Source organism: Pseudopodoces humilis, chromosome 1, assembly GCF_049639895.1.
Source record: "Pseudopodoces humilis isolate 2021_Gansu_Grassland_sample_001 chromosome 1, ASM4963989v1, whole genome shotgun sequence".
In the NCBI taxonomy this organism is placed as follows: Eukaryota; Metazoa; Chordata; class Aves; order Passeriformes; family Paridae; genus Pseudopodoces; species Pseudopodoces humilis.
Genome location: NC_142200.1, coordinates 28,181,847 through 28,206,360, shown reverse-complemented (window position 1 = coordinate 28,206,360; position 24,514 = coordinate 28,181,847). Strand labels below are relative to the sequence as shown.

Below are 24,514 nucleotides of genomic sequence, written 5' to 3'. Positions count from 1 at the left end.
AAAGAACTGAAGTTCACATAAACAACTAACAAAACTTATACACAAAGGATTTATTACATGAATAATTTGACATACTCCACGGTAGTCAGATACAAGTGCATTTAATTAATGTTTTGTGGACATCATAACAGTCGGAATATTTTAGCTGAACAGTCAGTATTTGGCTGAATTCAAGCCAGTGCAATTCATGACATAACCAGAAACAGGGAGTTACAGGTCTACAATGAGGTTAGACTAGATAGCAACAGCATATTTATTGTCACATCAAAGCATTACAAAGTATGAAAGCCCAATATTTCAACTATCTCTAAAATGGTATTTGTACAAAGCTGTTGTAGATACTTAAATGTAAGGATTCGTCGCATCAGGAATGGACCGTGACTTTATTTTTGGAAGTTATTTGAATATTCAAAACTATTTGGGGCAACAAGAAGAAATGTAAACATCTGACAGTCCTTTGAAGGTCCCTTCTGAGAAAATACATTGTGTGCCACAGGAAAAGTGCATTCTAACTGGTGTGTCTGCTATGGCCAGTTTGACTCACATTCACTTAGCACCAGGTATTAATCCATTTCTGCAGTAAAAAGTTAGAAAATCTTTGTATTAACTCAGAAAAGAGAAAACAAAGTCAAAAGTTTTTTTTTCTTCTTCTTTCTTTAGAGGAACAACAAGTAAATTAAAAAAACCCACCCAACATTTAAACAGTTACCTCTTATGTACAAAGGAACCAGGAGCTAGCAAAGCGCATAGCCCCTGAACAGTCTTTATTATTTTTTTCTTCAGGTTCATGTACCTGAATATATGAGTTTATTTACAGGTGGACAGGTATCCACAGAAGTAATAATCAGAATTTTTCTATTTGGCTAAAAGTTGTATAAAAAAAGACAAAACACTGTTCAAATACTTTCCAAATATATATATATATATATATTAAAAGTATTCAGTATTTCCATCAGTGCCAGAGTTGGAAGCTCTTTCTTGTTGTAAAAAGTTAACTTTGTGATAGTAAGTGACAGCAAAGGACTGACAGAGTCAGCTGGAGCTTTGATTTGAGGGACTGCAGCTGGAGCTACCCAGGCCCACCAGGCAGTTGCTGATTGCAGGGAAATGAATCCATGTGTGTCCATTGCAGGGAGAGGCCACATCCTGCTAAGGGTGACTTGCTGCTCCAGAGAGCCTCCCACTCACTCTGGACAATCCTGTGGAACCCTCTGGGGCAGGTTCCTTTTGAAAACAACCACCCAAAAACCTCTGAAGTAGTGGAAATATTCTTTATGCAAATGAGCAACTAGCATGGGCAGGTAGCTCAGTAAATGGAAAAACGTAATTGCCACACTAATTCTTGTAAAGAATATAAAATTAAAGACTTGGTCCCTCAAATACAAATACATACCGCAAAAATATTTTTTTAATTAACATAACCTAGATGAGTGCAAATCTCTGGATACATAAGAATATGACTGCCTTCATACTGGTATCAAATATTTAAACAGTTTGCATATAAACAAAATCTTTGTTGTTGAATTCACACTTGCTTTAGTCTAAAGCAAAGATATTACTTCTACTTTTTTGGTCTTTCTTCCTGTAGGGTAAAGAGTAAGAAACACATTTCATTCATTGAGTAGACTGGGCTGATGTGTATTACAGCGACAACCCAAAATTTAAGAGATGTTTCATGCAGTATCTTTCTCCTTTATTTAATTACACCAGCTACAAGAACAAGACATCCATTTTCCATCTTTCCTGCTCCCTTCCAACAGAAAGTGCACTAAACCTGATCCTTCGTCCCTTGCACATCCCAGCCCTGAAGTCCATCAGTGATCTGGATGAAGGGCTGAGCATTTTGAGCGCTGCATTACCTGGGGCAGCAGGTCTCAGCAGTGAGATCACAACCCCTGAGGAGCCATCCCTGCCTCCAAGTGCTGCAGGCCACTGTGGGGAAGCGAAGGTCAGAAGGAACCGAGCTACCGGGATGGCTGGAAAGGCTGTCCCGAGGAGGATGGTGCCTGCAAGCCCAGGGCAGAGGCCTCTCCTTGGCACAGCTGGGCTGAGTGTGGCTGCAAACTCCTCTTGAGCCTGGGTGAGAGCAGCTGCTGGCCCTGCTCAGCTGCCCCAGCGTCCAGGAGTGCAAGAGGTGATGGGGCTGGAGTAGCTCTGGCAGAGGGAGCACAGATACCACACCTCTGTGTTTGGCCATGCTGGGCCTGGGAGCCCAAACTAGTCCCCCAGAGCCAGCAAGGTCCTTGACCTGGCCCCAGGTCCCCAGCCACTCTGCTCCTTGGGCTGTGCAGCTCAGCATTCCTCTGTCCTGCATCTAAGGATTTTGGAGAGCAGAAACAAAACAGGAGACAAATATCTGCCAAAGGAGATGGGAGCATCTTCAGCTCCTGAAGTATTGGGGTTTCAAAGCTAGGGGAAAAGTTGAAGTGATTCAAGATACATTATGCAGCTGTGTGAAAATGCATAGCTTGTATGTATACATTCATTTACAAAGACCAAAGGAAGGTCCTTTGCTGTGTAGTTTAATCACCATCTACTTTTAACAAAAACGTGAGCTGACAAAGCTACAGGATGTCAGTTAAACACACAGCCTGGGAGTTAATGGTAGCTGAATGGCATTTCCCAAATAAAGAATTTACGTTTCTCTTTTGCTTTTTTGAGATAATTTGAAGTAGTTTTTCATTTGAAGTCTGTTGTTTCTCTAACCATGTATTTTAGGATTTCAAGAGATTCCTATTGAACGGTGATCATTTCAGGAATGACGGACCCTACTTTGAGGGTTGTTAAGAAGTAAAAGCCCCATAAGACAAACAAGAAGCAAACCAACAGAAACCCGGGTTTAGCTATGGTGTGTGAACTAGATCAAAACATGGTTCTTTTAAACTGCTGAAATTCTAGTTCAGTAGTGAGTAGTGCTTTTTTGCTGTTTTGGTTTTTTTGGTCTTTAGTTAGCTGAGCTAGTTGCTGAGAAAATCCTATGAGTTTGCTCACTTTTATTTAGTTGACACTTTGGAACCTAGCTGCTTCCCGTGAGGAATGTCTGTTGTCCTGAGCATTCCTGAAAATACAACAGTAATGTAACAGGCAGGATGGGCTTGAATTGAGAAAATATTGGTCTAAATGATCTACTTTAATGTTTTTTTTTTTCCATTTGCACTTTTTCTAAAGAAAAATTGCTTTGTCACTTATGACACTCACAGTGGTCTGCTTCTAAATGTAACTTTAACAAAGATCAGTACTCTCTGCTAATCAATGTGTTCTATAAATATTTAATTCAGCAATGGATTGACTTTTCTCATGATACTTTATCTCCACATTTGTTTCATGTACTTGATTTTTACTTAGCATTTGACTTAGATTCTTCCTTGCAATTTGTATTCAACTGCACTTATGAAAACTGCACAAAAGCATTTTTGAAGCTAGAAAAAAGTAAGAATCAGATAACCAGATTCACATGGAGGAGAGTAAATTTATCTAAGCATATTTTACAATCTAAAGTCAAGAAACATTGCCTGTTGCTTAGTGAACTGATCATTCCCTGGGAAATGGAAAAGTAGTGAAGATTTCTTTTTCCATACAAACAATGAATATTAGAAGTGCAAGAAGATGAGATTTTCTCATTCTAAAATGCATTGACCAGAAACAAATTATTCATTACCTGAACTACTTGAGTAACTTAAGAAAAAAACAAGCTTTCTCAATTTTTATAAAATTACTCTGTACAAAGCTGGTTTAGTGTGTTGATAAAACTCATGAGTTCGTGCTTAGCAAATCACGAATTCAGTAGTCATTCTTTAACATTTCAGGTGCAAGCAGATCCTTCTCAGTAGCTTAACTCAATTATTTTCATCAACTTTCAGGCATTAATATGCATATTGCTAATTTTGCAAATGTTTTTAATTTAAAAAATGTTTGGAGTGTCCTGAGAATGATTCTCAAAATATCTGAAGTCCATTGGAAGTAATCTTGGTTCAGCAGGCAGAATCGACTCGTATGCTGACACAAAGATTTTAACACTTTTTTTCATATGAACTAGCAGCAACATTGTTAGAGGAATTTTGGAGGGCCCAAGTCTGGATGGCTTTGATCCAGCACTAAATCATTTTCAGTGGCCATGGACTGCAGAGGCTTTATGCTGAGTTATGGCCAAGGTCCTCTGAATTCTTCATTTCTCCCCAGCTGCTGGTGCTACAGGGGACTGTGAGGATTTGACAAAGGTCTGTATGGTGGCATTTTGTTGTGTGTTTTTAATGCTGTAAGAATGAGAAAAGCACCTGCTTCTTACAAGAAACAGTTTTTTGCTCTAAGTCACCGTCAGTGGAAGCCCCTTATCTAACTGCTGTGCCGGCCCATAGGCTGCCCCCAGAGGGCAGAATCAAACCAGAACTCGAAGGATTAGCATCTGCAAGTCTTCTAAGCCTTCCTTCAAACATACAGGAAAATGCAGCAACCAGTCGGGCCACAGAGCTGTCATCTGTGCTGCCTGACAGAACATGACCTTGGACAGGGCTGTCACTGCTGTTGTTACTCAGCTGAACACTGACTGAGTTTTCAGACACCCTGTACTTACTATAAAGGTTTTAAGCCTAATTTGCCCTATAATTCCAAGAGCTCAGCCATGCTGTGCAGCCCTCATCTCTGTGGTGAGATGGACAGCTGACATCAGTCCATGCTTCTCTTCAGCACAGGCACCACTGATGTCAAGCACAAGGCTTGCAACACTGGCAGTGTGCAGGGACTCCCGGTGGTCCCTGCAAGGACACAACAGCTTAGTAGCACGCACAAATACCTGGATCATGCCCACCTTTTGTAGGGAGAACTGCAGCTTGATTAAAAACAGCAAAGTGATACATTTGCAGTCCCAGGTGAAACTACACGCAGGCTATTGGAGCAGCAGGTAGCTTTACTTTTACCTATGGATGTAGAAACGAGCAGAATGTCTGGAAGCCTCTGAAAAGGAAATGGGGTCTCTGGGAGGTGGCCAACTAAGAACTTTTGCAAGGATGGATTTTACATGACTTCCGAGCTGTGCATGGTCCACACATGCTCAGCCTGGGAGAGGGGAGCCCAGGAATGGTTCACCCTGGGAAGGAAATGAGCATCGCTGTCTCTCTCTCCTCTCTTCACTACCATGTGCCTTGTTTTCCCCACTTTTCTTCCTGTGATTTGGAATAAAGAGTTTGGACAAAGTAAAAGTCAAAAAGGTCTTTATTTTTCAGCATGCTCCATAAGATTTGAAAGGACTCTGTGCTGGGGCAGAGTAGCTTTTCTTTTTTTAAAATGCTGAAACTGGCCTCTACAAATTAAGACAAATGCAATACGTGCAATAGTGTGAGTGCTGTAAGCTTAACATCAAAACCAGAGGGAAGATGAGTTCATTAATTCACTTAGGAACAAAAGGATTGTCTTTAGGACACTAGTTCCCAGAACTAGAGGGGATGAAGTCAGGAAAAATAAATGGAAATACTATTGCCAACCTGGCAGTTGGCCTGAAGGCTGGGAGAGCTGCTGTTTAAAGCAGGAAAATCCATACTCTCCTGCTGGTGCCTTGTACCAGCACGAGTTCAGCTCCTGCAGAGCCCAGGAGCTTTGCAGGCTGCCCACTGCACAGCGCTGCGTCAGCACGGGGAGAAACAGCCCCTGGGTGCTTAAGTTAAACTCACTTCCAAATTTCTATGAGCTCTTGGCATTTTAAACTTGCCCATTAAACACTTCTCTAAACTAGATTAGGCTATTTTTTAAAACCTTTATCAATTAAACTAATGCAGGTTTTACATATAAGGAAATCTACTGTCTAGAACTTTGTCTCATCCTCATTCATATTCCACTTTAAACCATGATATCCATTAATGTATTGAACTTACCAGATGATAAATAATTTCAGAAGCTATAATATTTTTCAATGTATCATTAAAAAAAGTCTCTGACCCAAACAGATTATTTACTGTGTTTTATGGAACTTGCATTTTTATAAAAACATCTTAGTTTCATGGTTAATTTCAAGTTAAAATTGAATTAATAAAACCTTTACCATTTTCTGTATCAAAAATACATGGCCCAAAAAGTGAAAAAAATATATAAAGTGCAATGCAAAGCAAAATTAAAGCTCAATAATTTTACACTGAAGTGAAAGAGGAAATGCTCTGATTCTAAAAATAATAATTCAGAAAAAATGTTTTTAAAAAAGAACTTGAACTTTATATTGTCTTAAACAAGATTTGATAGGAAACAAAGAACAATGTATGTAGGCAGGTATTTCTCTTTTGTGACTGAAGCAATAAAAAAGGATGTGTGGATACAAATACTGACTGCAGTCTTCTGCAAGCAGAGTATTTTAGAAATCCCCTACTCATAAAAACTAGGCAATTGGGTTTTTAGTTTCCTACAGCTATTTACCCTGTGCTAAATTCACCCCCTTCTATGATGGAAATGCTTTTCTTACATGAGACAACATGAATAGCAAGTGACAAGAAAACATGCCTGCTTTTTCAGAGTTAAAAAAACCACAGTGCAATTGATGCTGATGGTTCTCTTCCTTCAGTTACCTGATGACCCTTTATCTCTTGCCCAGTGTTCCCATCATTATTAAATTGATGCTGTAATAAAAAAAGGCTGAAAAACTGCACTAGCAAAGCAGCTGAGGATCTTTCCTAATTGTTACCATGTCTGGGTAAGAAGCATACCCTGGTTCTCTGCAGCCCAGAGATCTACAGAGGTCACGACTTCCCACCCCGTTAATGAACCTTGCAGGCCTGAGATTACCGTGAATAATTCCAGACTGGTTCCAGGGAGGAACAAGGTCCAGTAAAGTTGTTTTTCATGTCCCTTAACTCCTCCAATATCTGCTTTGCAAAATCATGACACAGTTGAGATACAGCCCTAAGTCATTGCATGTACAATTATTGATCTAATTCTTTTCCCCTATATATTTAATTTCATATCAAAATCAATGCCACCAGCCATAAGTGAAGCTCTCCCAAGTTTAATGCTGTAGAGGTATGTGCAACTTCAGGTCCTTAATGAGACTCCAGACAAGACAGAGTGGGATAAAGGCAGTATTACCATGCCTGCCCCATGAAAAAGCAGGAGCACAGACCCAGCAGGCCATAAGCTATCTAGCATTTTATACAGACCCACACTTACAGGACTGGCTCAAGCCATGGTAACTCAGGAAACTTCTCTCTAGAAACATCTCTGCTGAGGGTAGGAAGAGCTTTTTCAACAGCAGCACAAGCTTACGTCATGTTAACCTGCTGTGGAACTGCACTCTGATGCAGGATGCAGAGCTCTAAATGTAAAATAATATTCCCAAACTCCATGACTGACTAAGATAATGTCTGGCTCCTTGCAAATACAGCAGTGGATGGTGCTGTGTTAGAAATGCCAGAAGCAAGTGATGGGACAATGTCCCCTTTATAAAGGTCTACTAATAAAATACTAACTTAGGAAGTCTAAGAGTTGGGAAAGAGTTGGGATAGAGCCGGAAAGAGCCTCCTATACCTGGGGGTCCAATTTGGTTTAGGGCTCAGTGCTGGGTTCCAGCAAATCTTTGGGAAAAAACTTGGTTAAGGTTCCAGGGCTCTGCGAGAGCCCCCATGGGAGCTGCAGCATGGCTATGGAAGGAGGAAATCAACCATGCCTGGTAAGTCTGGCAATGCTGTGACTCATTCAGCAACTTTCTGTAACATAAAAGTTATCTCAGTTTTATTTTAATTGCTGAAAAAGAGATTCTTTCTCTTTAAAAGAGTGTTCTCTGCTATGAACATGTCATGAATGCATGTGGATAACCAATCTCCCTCAAGCTGGGCACAGCAAAAGCAGCACTCAAGCCAACAGCACTCGGACTATTGGTGGTGACTCCTTTCACAACGGGCTGGCTATCCTGGATCCCATACTGAGAAACCCCCTTCTCCCTGGGGCTGGTATCAGTAGGACAGATTAGAGGCTGAATGCCACCAGCCTGACAGCTCTTAAATCCGTCCCTAGGTAACACATCTGGAGTACTACCACTTCGGTATTACTAGAAACTCTTCCAAGAGCCCAGCACATGTGCAGAGGTATCCACTGTATCCATCCCTCTCACAAAGCTGAATGCACAGTTCTCAAGTCCTCAGAAAGGGAGATTCACAATTTCACACTCCCAATTCCAGTGGAAAGTACACAGTGGAAAACACATAGCCTTTGTTCTACAACCATTACCTGTGTGAGTAGCCCTTGTCAATTGAAGTTATTCGTGGGAATAATTGAACTCTCCTGAGAAAACCTGTACTGCTTCGAGGGCTCAGCTTGTTACAATGTGATCTGCATTCTGCTCTTAATTGTGTAATAAGACTTCTTATCAGACTTGTAATTTACAAAAAAAAACCCCAAAACACCAAAAATCCACCACAGAACTTCTGTATTTGACTGCCTACAACCAATTTCCTCCTACTGGGATCCAATTCTGAGCAATTTTTTTGCCTGACTGGCTCAAGTCCCTTTTGACTAATGCCTCTTCATTTGTACTTTGGCCCTTTGTTAGAAGTCTGTCAAACAGGGAAAAAACTAGTCTCAGTTCAACAGACCTGAATATTTCTGTCTTTCAGTTAATTCTGTACTTGGAGCACAAGACAAAAACAGTAAGAGAGATGGGAAGATTATCTGTATTTCATTATTTATCAGCAAAAAGAAAACCCCAAACAGGGGTGAGATAGCCAGATACACCATACTTGGCAGCCTGTATTCCATCAACCCCACAGTGCAGATGGAGAGAAGAAATACGTGACTTGAGCTTTTAGTTTGATTGTTCAGATCTTTCTCATGACTGAACAATGAATCCTCAATGCAATCTTTTCCTGTAATCTTCTTCTTGTATGAACTCTTTACTTAAGCTGGAGCAGATCATGTTGCACGATCTCATTCAGATTGTATAGTTATCACGAAGAACTCAATTTTAAAAGTCTTTTTCAAAATACCATTCAAGACAAATACTGGTAATTTAGGAATGTTTTCACCATCAGAATACAAAAAAAAACCCCAAAACTTTGAGAAAATGCAAGAGACAAATCAAGGGAAATTTCAGACTAAACTATCTCTGTAACCAAGGGAAGAGTTTTTTTTCTTTCAATAATCCAGAATCTGTATGGCTTTGTAAAGGTGTTTTAGTTTACTTTTGTCATGAAAAATAATATACCACTAGTCTATGTGATTTATTATTTCCCCCTCCTCCTTTTGGTTCTCAGGAATTCCCAAATCCTGTTTCATAATGTACAATAAACAGTTATAAAATTATACCAACATTATAATTTCAGAGAGGTATTAAGATCCCAGTGCTATAAAATTGAGTTTTCAGAGAGTGCATTCTTGCAGTGATGTACAAACACACATCACTTGTTTCCATAGTTTAGCCCTTTGTAAGTATTGCACCTAGTTAATAAGGCTACTGTCTATTTTCTTCTAACGCTAAAAATTACACATAGGCAACATCATTTGTGGCTTAAAAACATAGTATTCCTAAAGATTTTAGGTAAACTCATTTATTTCCTTGCATACTCAGAGCTCCTATGCTTCCAGTTGCCTGGAGGAGTGTTGAGCGTACAGGGAATACAGATGGAACAATAGAAATCTATTTAATGTGACCTGCTTATCATGTATTTTTTTTTCAGTGTGCTCAAGTAAGTTTCTTTGAGCTTGATGTCAAATACACACCTTTTACAAACTTAACCAATGCTTTCACATGCTGAAATGTACAGCTGAACTTGTCTCTTTCTCATCTTCCCTTCTGCAATGCAAAAAAATCATAATAAAAAAAGAATTTTGTAAATTGTCTGGTCTTCTAAACACAATTGCATAAATCCAGGAAAAGGCAGATTGTCCCACAAAGTGCATATTTCAGCCAAAGCCATAGGAGTATCTGCTCTTGCCAAAGCCTGATTTCAGAAGAGCTCAAAAATGTGTGCCAAGCTTTAGGAGCATGAGGGGTCTCATCAACAAACTCCACAAGTGGAGGTAAACACATACTCGAGTGCTCTGATGAACCTAAGCCTACATTTTATTCTTGTAATACCAGCAGTTCTATGTCTGTACAGTTGTACTTCGTAATTTACAGACTATGTGCTCCCCTTCCCTGAAAGATTTGTTAGCATCACTTTAAGAATTAATTACTACAGTTGAACACTGATACTAAAAATTCTGACACCATGTCAATGCTATTTACATTTGTAGTTGCTAATATTGCAGATGCTGATTTTTATTCACTTCAGTATACATATTTGGGAAGTTGCAAAACAGAGTGCCTGGACACAGGAAAAAGAATTGATAGGAAAAGATTATTATGGATCAAATAGGATTTTTCTGTGTAAAAACAAAGTAAAATGGAGAATTTGCAAAACTTGTGGATTTCAAAATTCTGGACAGTCCAATCCAAAACCTTGGATTTACTGAAGCTGATACCTTTGCATATATGACAAAAAATATGTGGTGATGTTTTCTTTTAATTTCATATAGAACTAGCCCTTTGCGAAGTGCAGTACACAACTCTCCAGGATATCATGCTGACATACTGCTTTTTTGCTTGCTGAAGTCATTTGGTAAGAAGTAATTCAATTACAGACAAAGCATGTTTTGACCAAGAAACTTTGTAGACAAGAAGCCCTTATATTTACACTAGATCTTGAAAAGATTTACACAAATGTATAGATTTACTTTATAATTAGGTTATGGTTTAAGCTAATTTTCTGTATTTTTATATTAACTTTTTTTTTTTTTTTGGAACTTCCTAAGCTACAGCATTAAGTAAGATCATGTTCATCAATTAGTGCTTCATTCTAATTTTAATAATTCAAGTAGTGACATATTGCTCCTTTCATTTTGCCTAAAATAGAAAAAAAAATAATTTACTTAGACATCTTCCATTCAAACTCACATCCTGCCTTTACAACCCTCTCATGTTCCCTGAGGAAATCTGTTTCAACTATTTTATTTTTTTCTGTCTTCTAGAGGCAGCTTTTTACAAACATTTTAGTAACTTTCTTTTTAATTTGGCCATAGACATTATACATCATATATTAATTGATGCTGGGTATCACACACAATGTTAAGGACTCCAGAATCACACCTGAATCTTTAAGATGATTGGAAAACAGTAAATACCAACACTCAAACATTTTAGAATGTTCAAGCCCATCTTTAGATTGTAATTACCTAAATAATTCAGATTTAATGCTGAAAGAGCATTTATATTGCTAAATTTATTTCCCTCAAGGGTATATGAGAGATCTCACATTCAGATTCAAATACAGAAGGAGAAACATTCTAGGTGTTAGGATGTGTCAAAAGCCAGCAGAACACCAGCTTGTTACTAAATTTATCTATTCTCTTCTATTTCATCAGCTGAACAAATTCTTGCTGTGTGTGTGAGCGAACACCAGAGCAACCTGTACTTTCTTCTGGCTGGTGCCATCAGAAACAGGCTGACTTCTGTTCCCAGGGTCTTTCTGCACTGCTGTTACAAACGGTCTGAAGCTCAAAGGACATGATGAGTGCTTTCCGTATTGAGGAATAAGATCAAAAAGTTGCAAGTGGAGACACACACCTCCTTAAATCCCGCATTTGGATAGAACTGAGAGCACTGTAGTCCAAGATGGAAACAGCAGTTTGAGTGGGCACTCTCAACTGCAGGTGTACATCAGCTGTTTTGCAATCTTGAAGATTTTTCAGTTCCATTTGGATGCAAAGAAAGGCTGCTCCCATCTAGCAGAAAGAGAGTGTATTTAAATGCTCAGCTTGATTTCTGCCCATGACTTCCTTCTAGGTATTTTCCAAAGGTGCCATAAAACTCCGCTGTACTTAGAATAAAATCCACACTATGATACCTTACACCTGCCTGGTTATCTACTAGAAAAGCCACACAAATGCAAATTAAAGTCCAAACTCCATACTGCTCTCAGTTTGAGTGCTACCACCTTACATGAAAATCAAATAGAATATAAATATAAGATCAAGATGAGGCTTTACAAATGTAAATGATACTTTCTGTATCAAAGTATTTCTAAGAAAAGGTGCAGCAAACTTTCTCCAGCAGATGCCTCTAACTTTGAACCAACAGAAGGAAGCCTCACTGGCAACCTCCAACATCTCTGAAAATGACTAGTAAGCCTCTAATTCCATGTCCTGCTTCCAAGATCATGTTCCAACACATTTACAGGCAGCAGAAGAAAGAAAATCACTTTGAAGTCCAACACTTACAGTGATTGTCCTGGATTCTCAACGGGGCCATTTCAGCTGGTCCCAGGCCACAGCAAGCAATAGAAAACCATCCCAATGTACTGGATCAGAATGAATGACAAAATGAAATTAGTGCCAAGAACATCTGGGACATTGCATGGTGCTGGAATCTATCGTGCAGGTTCTACAAGAGCTTTGGGCTAAAGCTCTACCTCCTGTTGTGCTGCCTATCTAGTCATTATTGTGAAAAACTAAATAGAGAAGGAATAAAGATGGTGATGCTGGCAATAGCCAGTAACTGCAAGGAAATTGTAGATAATTAGATAGCTAATGTTCATACCAGGCTAAGGATTTGGGAAAAGTAATCCAACAGACAGGCATTCTGCTCAGCTTATTCACACAAGCAGGCACCTGCCAACAGGTACATGCTAGGTGATGACTGGTATTGGTTAAAAGTGTAAACTTGCAAATTGTAACAGAAGTTTTACTCACTTTGCATCTTGTATATCCTGTTGCTTTTGTGCAAGGCACTAGAGAATCAGGCACATTGTTTCATGTGGAAACCTTTTTATGACTACGATGATCTGAGTTTTAATGTTCTATAGCATCACAGAGGAGCAGTTGGAGCACAGTCAATATTAAAAATTGCCATTAAAATTTCCCACTTCTAAAGTTATCTTGTTTTCCAGATCTTTTGGGGGATTGGGTGAATGGAGAATTAGGGAAATAGCTTTGTTCTAACAGGGAAACTCCTGAAGAAACATATTTGGGATCAGTATAGTTGGTCTCCACTCTGATACTGATGCTGGCAATTTTTGTTACCAATGTCAATATTATTAACAATAAAACAGATTCTTACATTTTTATATCAAGTTCTGGCTCTTGACATAGATGAACCTACGTCCAAATCCCTGTAGCACATAGACACTGCATGATGTGTTCAAGACATTCTTTCCGACTTCTCTGGGGGGATCAGAAACAATGATTTAACTCCCACAGAGAAACCAAGAAACTGGAACTGGCATGTAGCAATGCCAATAAATGACCACAGCACTCAGGCTAGCTCTTCCTTGGGAGAACAAAGAAATCTGACTGTTTTGGACTGGTCAGTGCAGGAGTGTGAGATAAATCAGGTGTTAGGAGGACAGAGACGCAGCCCAAGGCAACACAGAAGCAAGAGACTGAAAAATGGAAGCGATTACTCCAGATTATTATGATCAGTACTGTCAGCAGAAGGAAGGCTTAGCTGACATTCCTGTTCTTGCTGGCTGTGTGAGGATCACGAAGGGGAACTTGGCAGGTGCTGAACTGCTCGTGCAACATGAGTTAACTTGAGTTCAAAGCACGAAGACTGCAGAATGCTCTGTGTGTGGCCAGGGGCCAGGCTGTTGTGCTATTGCCAGCCTTGTTTTAGACATGGTACCTCAGCAAGTGCCTACTTATGAATCAAAATGCCACAGCCGTAAGATCCAAAACTGATTTAATATAAACCGCTGATTAAAGGTTGTATAAAAATACTGGTAATTTGGCTTTGTCCTGGTAGGACTTATCAATACCTTCTGTTCTCTGCCTCATTAACACCAATTTTCTCTCCAGTTTTGATGGTTTGTGGCTTTAGTCCTTTATGTAATCCATATCCAATTTGTACCAGAGGGCAACCTGGTCTGGCAACAAAACCATTCTTCTGTGCAGAAGTTTATAAAGAATAATCCTATTACAATAATTCGTAAAGTGCCCTCGGGAAAGGTGCTCACAATGCCATGATATTATAGAAACAATATACAATCTGATACATTATTTTCAAAAAAATCCTCCAAAGCAAAAAGGAGGTGAGCAACAAATATATAGGCAAATACTTTTAGTCCAACAACAGTCGAATTATGGAATGCTTTATAGTCTTGCAGTGCTACTAAAATGGGAGGCGGGAAACAAATTGGCAGGAATATCTTGGGAAGGTCCCAAATTTTTTAAGCTCTATCTAAGTAAGTACACCATCAGCAAGCCCAGTGTTTGAAGATGAAATGTCTATGAATTACTATGAGGTATTTTACTGTGGAAATTGAAAAAATACAACATGTAAAGAAAATCCATATTTTACTAAGAGGAAAGATTATACAGTGCCTGTGTATATCCACTGACCCTTAGTGTCTTTTTTTTCCTATTTGTAAAGAAAACAATCTTTCTCTTCCCTGTTAATTTCAGATTTTATATACACATCTAAAACTATATAATATATATAGTTTTGCATGTATACACACACACACACACAAAAATACTCATAAACACTCATATGTGTATATATCTCAGGGTCTTACTGGATTTCAGAGTCTGTTTTTCTTTTTGCTTTGTGACTTGTGAAGAACACAATTGGGCAAAAAATCAAGTAATTGCATGCATGCAAGCGTATCTTGCCACTTGTGCATGTAAATTACACAATTTGTAAATAACTGCAGAAATAGCATGCTCAAATTAGGCACCTGATTGCCCAATTAACTTGTTCACAGAAAATCAGATGATAACCTTTAGTAAGTCCTATTATGAATTCTTTTCACTGCTACCCTATGGAATCCACAGTGTATATTGCAAACAACTGCATTGTTATTTTGTGCTTTTACATAGACACAAGCAGCGCTACACACTTAATAAAGCTATCAAGTGAACTTTGGACCAGATTTTAGGAAGTTGTTTATATACTTAAAAGTCCTCTTATAAGAATGAGCCAGCTTACATAATTTATTTAAAAAAAAAAAAAAAAGTAGAAGATTTGGTCTAATTTCAGTTGGTTCAAATGTTATGAAAAAAAATAACCCAGGCATTTGTGGCCCCTCATGCCTCTATCAATAGGCAAAGTTTTGCTTCAGCCTTTGATTTTTTTAGGTGTCTTGTTTTCTTTATCAGGCAAGTATTATTCCGCCATTTACATTCACTTCCTAGTAAATCCTTCCTTTATTTTTGCATCAAAATAATCATTAATTAACAGTAATTTGATACAAGTGGACACAGAACACCAGGTTGCCGCATTCCAGTGTATACTTCCTAATGGACAGAGAAACTGAAATACGCAAATCAATCCAAGTACTGCAAATAGAGAAATTTGTTAATTCATGTATCAAAATGAGTTAAGAAATGGTCTTTTACCACAAATATGTTGCTCCTTTGCTGTTGTACTTCTTTTTCTGAGATGATGTTGGGGAAAGAGGGTATTTTCTCTACCAATTTTTTGCATCAAATAAATCTTAGTAGCTTTAAAAGAAAAAGCTGAATGAACCATTATCTTAACAACAATCTCTGAAATAAGAGAAAAGGAACCAAAAGCAGAACTGCTGGGCTGGATCGTGTCCCTGAATTAGGTATTACATGTAATCCTAGTGGCTGCATTTACCAGTTCTTTACAGGCCTCCTGCAGCAACAGCTGTGCTGGTCCAACTGTTCATCCCCCCTCAGAAAGGGGAGAGTAATAAGAAAAGCTACTGGAGCCCCCTTATATTCTTGTGAGTTTCAATCAAGCATCACTGTATTTCTTCCCTCAGCCTTCTCGTGACAGTATCTGCTGGTGACTTGCCATTGCTGCTTTTCTTCCTCTAGAGGATCAAAATCCAATTTGGTACTTAAATTACTTTGTTCCACTCCACTGGTCTGTGCCTCTTTTAAAAATCTTCCAAGAGTGCTGCTTGTCCTTCTTGCAAAATCAGCTTTGCTTTTCTCCTATAAACAAATAAATGAAAATCCCAACTCTTCCCCACATGCCCTTTTCAAAAATATAATCATGATTATTTGTATCAGGAGAATTATTTAGCAGTCTCCAGTCTTAGTACAGCTTTTGTTGAGAAAACTGTAGCTTATATGACTCTGAAGTGTTTATTAGAAAGCTTTCAAAAAGAGATCTTCAGGAAAAGAAAAATTGTTCAGTTTAGCAAATACAGATTTTCACAGCAGAAAGACTGAAATGGTTAAAAATGATCCTAGGGAGCAAGCAGCTCACAGAGTTAGCAAAATAATGAACTTTTTCCTTTCTTTTACAGAAGAACACTAATAGCTGCTCTGGTTTCCACACTTACTGAGACAGATTTTGTTGTGTGGTCTTGGTTTTGCTTTTTTTTTTTTTTTTTTTTTTGCTCTATTGCTCCACACAGGTTTTAATTAGTGCTTCTCCTTGGCTACAAGTGCTTCATTTTGAAATACAAAGCTCTTCAAAAAAAACCAAAACAAAACAAAACAAAAAACACCCCAAAAAACCAAAACCCCCAACACCACATCACTGGAGGGGAAAATGGGAAGTGATACAGTGCATCTGCAGCAATCTGCTTCTGCTGTTGTCCTCCCCCTCCCCAAATCCTCTGCATAATTTCAATCGTTAGTCGATGAACCTTTGGCAGGCCTTCTTCCATCGGCAGGCAGTGCACCACATATCTCTGTTCTCCATCCCATAGACCTTCCGACACTTTTTCCCCTCCCCTCTAGGCTTCCTGTCAGAGAGAAAGGGAAGGTTGTTAATGAGATGCTTTAGTAATTTTGCTTTTCACCCTAAGACCAGGACAACAAACCCAGTTGTGTGCAGGAGGCAGAGAACCCATGGCCTTTCACAGGATTTGGGCTGTTTTCATCCCAGCTGGGAGCTGATGAAGCAACAGACACATGTATGGCCATGACTCCATCACTCTCAGGGACCAGGCCTTCTCCTTGCCTGGCTTCCACAGCTTCTGCAGCAGCTGCTGAGCCTGCTCTTCTGCTCCTGGGATGATGCCAGGAGCATGCAGCCCCGACTTTAGCCAGCAACTAAACCTGGACTTAGTAAATTAGTAAATTATATATTGGCCACATGAAGTGCCAAGCTGTAATGGGCAGTCATAGCTGTTCCACAATACAGGCTAGGCCATGTCAGGCTAAAGTGCTGCAGAGCTGTGGTAAAAATATTTGGAATAGCTCAGAGCAGCAGACCTTGACCACCAGCAGGTATCAGCTATGCCAAAGCAGAGAAAAGCTACCAGCTCCTAATCTGCAGTTTGCTTTTAGTTCATTGACTGAAAAACAACAAAGTGAGTGGGAAGTTTTACCCCTTGCTCTCACTTGCAGCACATTCTTGTGTGCACCTTCTCTGTGGCCCCCAAAGCCAGCAAGGTGGGAAGCACCCGCTTTTAAAGCTGTAACAATTGTCCTGTTTTCCATCTTTCAACCACACTCAAAAGACCACAAGTTTAGCAAATGATCCAAGTAACTGTTAAAATGTTTGGTTTTTGGTTTTTGTTTTTTTTTTTTTTATTGAACACACAGCAAGACAGCAAACCTGAGGAGAAATGCTTCACCAAGCAATCCAACATTCATTACTGCAATGCCATCAGCCCTGGCATCTTTAAATAAAGTAACTGTACCAACAGAACTGTTTAATACCTATTTTACATGTTGCATGGGCCACCTGGGATCTCTCTCTTGCATTTTCTGATTACTGAACATTAATTAATGGGCACAATCCATAAACTAGGAAGATCCCAAGTTTGGTTTGTAGCATGTGCAATGATCTGAGAGTCATGAAGAAAATGAAAGGCATGATATCTTCCTTTTTGTTTCGTTTTAGGGTACAGTCACTTCTAGGACTATGAGAAATAAGGAGTTTCTTTACTGTAAGAAATTTAGCATTATAGTCTGATTTTTTAACCTTTTTGAACACTTTAAAAGTAGATTATTGTCAAATATCAGTTAGGTTTAACAGTAATGAATGCAGTTTATGTCTAGGAAGACAATGCATAAAAAGCTTTGCCTTGATCTAATTTACTGTAAGACAGGGTTTCTTATGGCTCAGTTGAAGCCAAATACCATTCTGACTGAACGGTGATAAACATGTAAGACAGTCCAGCCTTTCAGGGAAAAGTGTAAAGTCAGAAAGTGTGGCTGAACTTTACCTTTGATGGCAGTGAAAAGAAAGATAGGTTCTGAATGTTTATTTTGAAGAGCTCTAGCAAGAACCTGCCTCATATGTGCAATCAGGATTGGTGGTGGGCTTTTTCTGTTTCTCTGGCCACTGACAACTTATTTACTGAATGCCCTCCAGGTTGTGAGGCTGTAGTGTCAGCATGAGCTATTGGTCCCATACCTCAAGCCAAATGCTACTCTAGGCGGTGATGAAAGACCTGTGTGGGACTGTTTCTGCTCTCCACTCCCTGCAGGACGATTATGGGTTGGTGAGACCTGTCAATACAGACAAAAAAGGCTGCTTAAAAAGAGCATACATGTATGAATGCAGTATAAATACTTTTTCCCAGAAAATGAAAATTATGCTGCATGATAGCAAGGATACCCAGGAAAGGTGACTATGTAACATACAAATGTAATTAAGCTATAAGTTTATTTAGCATTAGGTACACTGCATTAGGTTCTCTTTGTTTCCCTGCATTTCCAGTCATCCTCCTAGAGCAATCCAAAATACAGATCAACATCACTGCAGGTTTTGGAAAAGACAAGAAATACATTCATTCTCATTTAAAAACTCTGAATAGCTCTTAGGAAAACCTTCTCCAATTTAAGCAAAGAAAATAACTGGAAAAATAAACTCTGTCCTTTGCTGAGATCAATACCAATAATCTCCTATGAAATAAAGGGATTTCACTTATTGCTTCTGTCACTTGGCACTCTGTGGAGAGACACCCTGGAGAAGAGGGTTTGCTAAAGAGCGCTTACAATGGGGCCCCTCGAGGTTTAAAAGGCAGGGAGTCCAATGCAGCCCTTCTGATGAAAGCTGCTAACAAGATGTATCTCCTTACTCTGCACAGTAAACCTCAGCAGGTATCCTCTTTGTGAATGTTTCCAAGGGAAAGGTGTAGTTTGGTCTTCTGAAGCTTTCCAAAGAAGTCTCCTACATGAACCTGGGGCTTGGCAACATCATTCAAGTGATCACATGGCATAAAGCTTGGCCTTAACACCTAAATTATTTTACTATGGTCTTATTCTGCTCCTGTGTGAAGGCCACAACCACTTTACATCTAAAATGAAATAAAAAGAAAAAAAATACTGAACCTTCATTTTTTTGTTGTATATTGAATGTAACAAGCTTCATTTGGGCCTCTAGTACCCAGTCAGCCTCCTGCTGCCAGGAACTACAGATATGGTCACAGTTCTCTGAACTGCTATGACTTTTCCCTCCTGCCCTTTTGAAGTTTTACAATATCTGGAAGAGAGGTAACTGACTGACCTCACTTGAAGAGAATTACTGTATGTGCTTTGATTTTTCATACAAAGTCTGTTTTAAAGCTACTCCATAGTAGCAAAGAACTAATGCTTGCAATTATGTGCAGACACTCTTTCAACTTTTACTCTTGGCTAATAGCAAGAGAAAATTTCGATTTAACTGCGTATGTGGCTCATACTCTGAGCAAACTAATACCATTACTGATATACAAAATATACCTGCAAAACTTGGAAGAAATTTCTTCTCTCTGACAGCTTACCATGTTTTGTACATCCAAAGACCACACTAGCTCCTTGCGTTCTATCCCTCAAGTATACTATGGGCAGCTTGTTCCCTGCTACTTTTTTTCCTAATTTTTATCAACCACTTTCCTTGTTTTACTTAAGAATGATTCAAACACTGAAGATAAAATGCAAAACTATAGCACTTTTATAGTATTTGGCATTCACCAGACACTACAGTTTTCCAGTCATTACCAGTAACCAGAGATCTCCAGCCACTGTGCTAGGGTTCAGAAACATTTAAAAAAACCAGAAATTATTATATGTCTACCACTAGTAACTGACACTCAATATAGTATCTGCTTGTCATTGAACAGAAGAGTACTTGGATGGCCTCCTATGTAATAAGCAGTTATCTTGCTTACTTCAAAACAGAAATCAGGCTGGAGCAGACTCCTCCCTCGCATTCTCCTGAGAAGGTCTCTGCACAATGGTTCCACAGACTGGCACACCTAGGCAGCTACAGAGCACTGAAGCTGTGCTTTAGTGTATTTTTGTAAGCTTTGCAGCAGGTCTAAACAATACCAGTCAGCTACTCCCTGCAGGGAACACTAACAGCAGACTAAGAGCAAGCCCTGAGAAGGCAATCCTTGCCCTTGGAGGCTTTCATGTCTGAAGCACTGTCTAATGCAGAGTAAAATAACGCTATTTGTTTGAAGCAAGGACCTAGAGTTTCCAGTTACAAATCCTGGGGGGAAAACTGTGGTTACAGAGAAGACTTGTGATCTGTAAACATCAGATTATTAAGGATCTTGCCTGTTCAACTTTTTTGGGTCTTATGAGCAGGCAGAAATAAGTCAGTATCAGATGGCAGAGATCATACTGACATTCAGGAAGACTTCTACCTTACATTATACATAAAAATGGATGTAGATGGTCATTATGTTAAGTTCTCCAGTACTAAGACACACGGACTTCACCATGGCTTATCACATTTGCATCATTTCATTTACTCTCCTCATGTATCCCTAGGATGTGGCTGATATATTCTCCTAATTCAGCCTCAAGTGGTAGAAGAATCAGTCTGTCCTTTCTGCTTCATGCAGAAAACAACACTTCACAATGGGTAATAACTGTTCCAACATTCAAACTTTCACCTGCAAAGTTATCTTAGAAAAATGGTATGAAAAAGTGTATTTCCCATCTGCCTTGGAATCTAACCTATGCATGATTCAGAGCACAAAGGGTTTTGGAGGTCCCCCTAATTACAGAACCACAGAATAACCTGAGCTGGGCTGGACCCACAAGGATCATTGAGACCAGCCCCTGGCCCTGCACAGGACACCACCAAAAGTCACACCATGTACCTGACAGCACTGTCCAAACACATCTTGAGCTCTGTCAGGCTGGTGCTGTGACCACTTCCCTGGGGAACCTGTTCCAATGCCCAAACACCCTCTGGGGCAAGAATCTTTTTCTAATATTCAAAACGAAACCTCCCCTGACACAACTTCAGGCTGTTCCCTTGGGTCTTGTCACTGTTCACCACAGAGCAGAGATCAGTGCCTACCCTTTCTCTTTCTATCACAAGGAAGTTGCAGACTGGAGTGAGGTCTCCCCTCAGGCTCCGCTTCTCCAGGATGAACTGACCAAGTGACCTTGGCCACTTCTCTGCTCTTATGACAACAAGATGTCTAAATAAATGCTTGTGTTTAGATGTGAATACTCTTGAGCCTAGAACAGCCACATACTGAGCCAAACCGATCCAGCAGCACTTATGGGTTGAGGTGGTCCATTACTTGCTGATGAGTGCACCCCTATTCACAGAGGCCTTTCAGTGCTGCTCTGCTAAAGACTTTCTGAAAACAAGGACTTAATGCAATTCATGGTTTTCGAACATCCCAGTTCCCAGGACAGAAAGCAGAAAATGCTCAGTGTAATTGAAATTCAGTGTCCACAGGAATGAAAGGGGGAAACACTATAGTATGTGCCAAAAAATAAACATGAAAGGAGACTATATTGAAAATGTGTAGAACTATGCACTTTTTCATATCTGTATCCAATATTTTCCTGCTCAGTGGTTTGTCCAGGCCAGAAAAGTATTCCAAAACCATTTTAGCAAATGGCTTGCTTAAATATTAAGGGTCAAGCAAAAAGTAACGGTTTTGACTTATTCTCTGAGGTTCCCTTGGGTGCCACAGATTTGTGCCTCATCTCAGGGACCACGTATGTCACAATTGCATGAGTTTGTTATGCTGGCTCTGTCACACAGTCTGGTCTTAAATAAACCTGATTAGAGAAGGAGAAAGTCTGAATGTAAGTGAAGTACCTACACCCAGTGTAAGGGTGGGAATTGCCATACCCCTGATTTTGTAAAGCAATATCTAATTTACTTTGAAACAGAAATAAAACTTTAATTTAATATACAGGTATTTAACATAAATTTGCATTTGCACCCTCACTGCACATAATTTTTCACTGCAGGCAGTAAAAGGCAAGCCTTTATAATTCATAAATGATCACACTGATGACAAAGTAGTCAAATGTGTGCAAACACATTGACTAGAAGATTTTTTTATTATTATTATTTCTTTCTTTGTTAAACAGCCTTATAAATGTTGTTAGAGCTATAATGGCAGTTCACACGGTTCCCTGAGCAGCTTATAATTCTGCATCACTGCTTCCCCAGGTTTTTGTATTGCGATTACTTTCAAATTATACTTAAATCATTGCCATCTCCATCGAATTCTCAGAAAGTGATTTAGCAGTTCTTAAATTCTATTGAGAACTCTCCACTCTACAGCCACAGATCAGCATTGTTGCCTGAACAAGCAAACTCGATGCGTACGTGTCTAATCCTGTCCTCTTAAGTGTCTGATTTACAATGTGACTAATTGCGTTTTTAGATTCCCAACACTCCTGGCACCAGTTTCTGCTATTCCACAAAAGGAGCCAGTTTCATAATTACTCTGTATCAACCCCATTGTTGGGAAATCAAATTCTCAGCGAACTTTGCAGATAGCACACTCTGTCAAGGCACTCTTGTTGAAATTGCTGCCAGCATGATGTCTTTCACTGTTAGTTGTTCCTTGATGGAATTTAATAAATATTCATTGGCAGAGTGCAGTGTAATTGATTCAGTCACTTTCATTTTTATCAGCTCTGCAGGATGCCACAGCCTCTGCAGAAAATCTCCAAGATTTGCCAAAGGTTGACAGTAAGAAGCTTTGGAGATTCATTTGGTGAAGAGAAGGGAGGGAAAGAGTATCTCTTATCGCCTTGTCTAATATTCACTGTCAGGAGAAAAAAAGCTATATGGCTCTTTGGGTGAGCAATGTCCCTTATATAACACACTTTAAAAATTCATAAATTCATACAGAGTAATACTACATGAGATGTTACGATATCAAAAAGGTTTATGATTAGAGAATATAAATTTATCATTAAAACAGTGCTTTCCCATAAAATGAGGATACTTTAAATTAATATTTATTTATATTCATCATAGCGAAGATTTCTCATTACTCATAAACAGTGATTTGCATTTACTTTCAGCAGACACTACAAGCTGAATTCCTTGCAACTCTTCATAAAGGTTTTTCACTCCCCCCCATAGTACCACACCTACACTGTGGCACACTGCAATTCTGTGTTTAAGCAAATATCACATTTCTGCAATCCTGTTCATGCCTTAGGATTTTTAGCATCACTGTTAATAGAATTAGGCCATGTACACCAGCTTTTCTGAAGAATGGGTCAGTGTTGAATTTCCTTCTAATACATCCTCATTAAAAAGCTGTCAAACTGAAATATGTATTAATATCAAAATGCAATAGATACTGAACATATTTTCTGTATAAAACAACATTTTCCTGCCAACAGTAGAGGCTACATACTTGTAGCCTCCTAAAATGGGACTTTGCATTTCATTTTATTGTTTCTTTCAGTTGCCTTTCAAAAATGCTTCATTTTCAGAGTTCATTTAGGTAACAGCCCCACTGCCTGAATCCAACTGGCCTGTTAGCATAACCATCACCAGGCTGATTTTCCATATAGTTTTTTAAGAAATCTCTTAGTAGCACAAGAAAGAAGTACATAGTGCCAGGCTCTGCACCTACCAGAATGTTCTTTTGTAAGCATATAGTTTAAAAAAATATATACCATAAATACTACAGATTCAACTATAGATTCAACTATAGATACTATAGATTCAACTGCTTGTAGACACTGATGCAAAAATAACCTAACGACACTGATAAAGTGAGTTGCAGAGGTATTAAAAACAGCCATGCTGGCCAACTCAGGCACTGATTAATTTGTTTCTTTTTGGTATCTGCTATGTCACATTTACTTCCATAATTAATCACTGTCAAACAAAGCAAAAGATCTAAAAAACTTTTTTCTCCCCTTCTTTCCTTTTTTTAATGTGCACTTACTGGAATGCCGGTGAAGGTAACTGGAGGCGACTGCCAAGAGATGCTAAAGCTACTGCCATTGGGAGTGAATTTTGCTGACCCTGGAATGTTCACTGGAGGAGTGGCCTGTGTGAAAAGAAAGTATTATTCCAGCAAGTAGAACCATTCCTCTTCCAAAGCATTTCAAAGGATCTTTCATTCCTTGAAATGGTAAATCTGTGAGAGATTTTGTAAGGTATAAAAAACTCCATGGTGACAAGCATTTTTACCCTTGTGAGAAGGATAATCATGGATAAGCTAGTAAGGAAGGGACAGAGTTATTTTTATACCCTACTGTCCCTAAACTTTGTTTAGAGAAAGATGATTGCTCTCAAAAGATTCCATAGAAAACCCATAAGAGCTAGATATGTTAAAAAAATAAAAAAAATAAAACATCACATACAAGTAACTTTTAAAATAATGCCAGCAAGAAGCAAAAACTACTTCACAGATGA

The 24,514-nt window shown here is 39.0% G+C and overlaps 1 protein-coding gene across 4 annotated transcripts in view; it reads right to left on the bottom strand.

Annotated features, from left to right (window-relative positions):
* Window positions 1–85: 85 nt before the first annotated feature.
* ZNF704 (zinc finger protein 704) overlaps window positions 86–24,514 on the bottom strand; it is a 102,558-nt gene continuing 78,129 nt past the window's right edge. Inside the window, exons 7-11 of one of the 4 annotated variants that reach the window (XM_088063495.1) lie at window positions 24,042–24,146; window positions 18,293–18,387; window positions 16,572–16,670; window positions 12,226–12,305; window positions 86–11,730 (exon numbers count right to left, since the gene is read on the bottom strand). In XM_088063495.1, the coding sequence (XP_087919621.1) occupies window positions 11,666–11,730; window positions 12,226–12,305; window positions 16,572–16,670; window positions 18,293–18,387; window positions 24,042–24,146 (444 nt within the window). In that variant the 3' untranslated portion in view covers window positions 86–11,665. The other 3 variants (XM_088063508.1, XM_088063501.1, XM_005517069.3) reach the window with 3 other exon arrangements.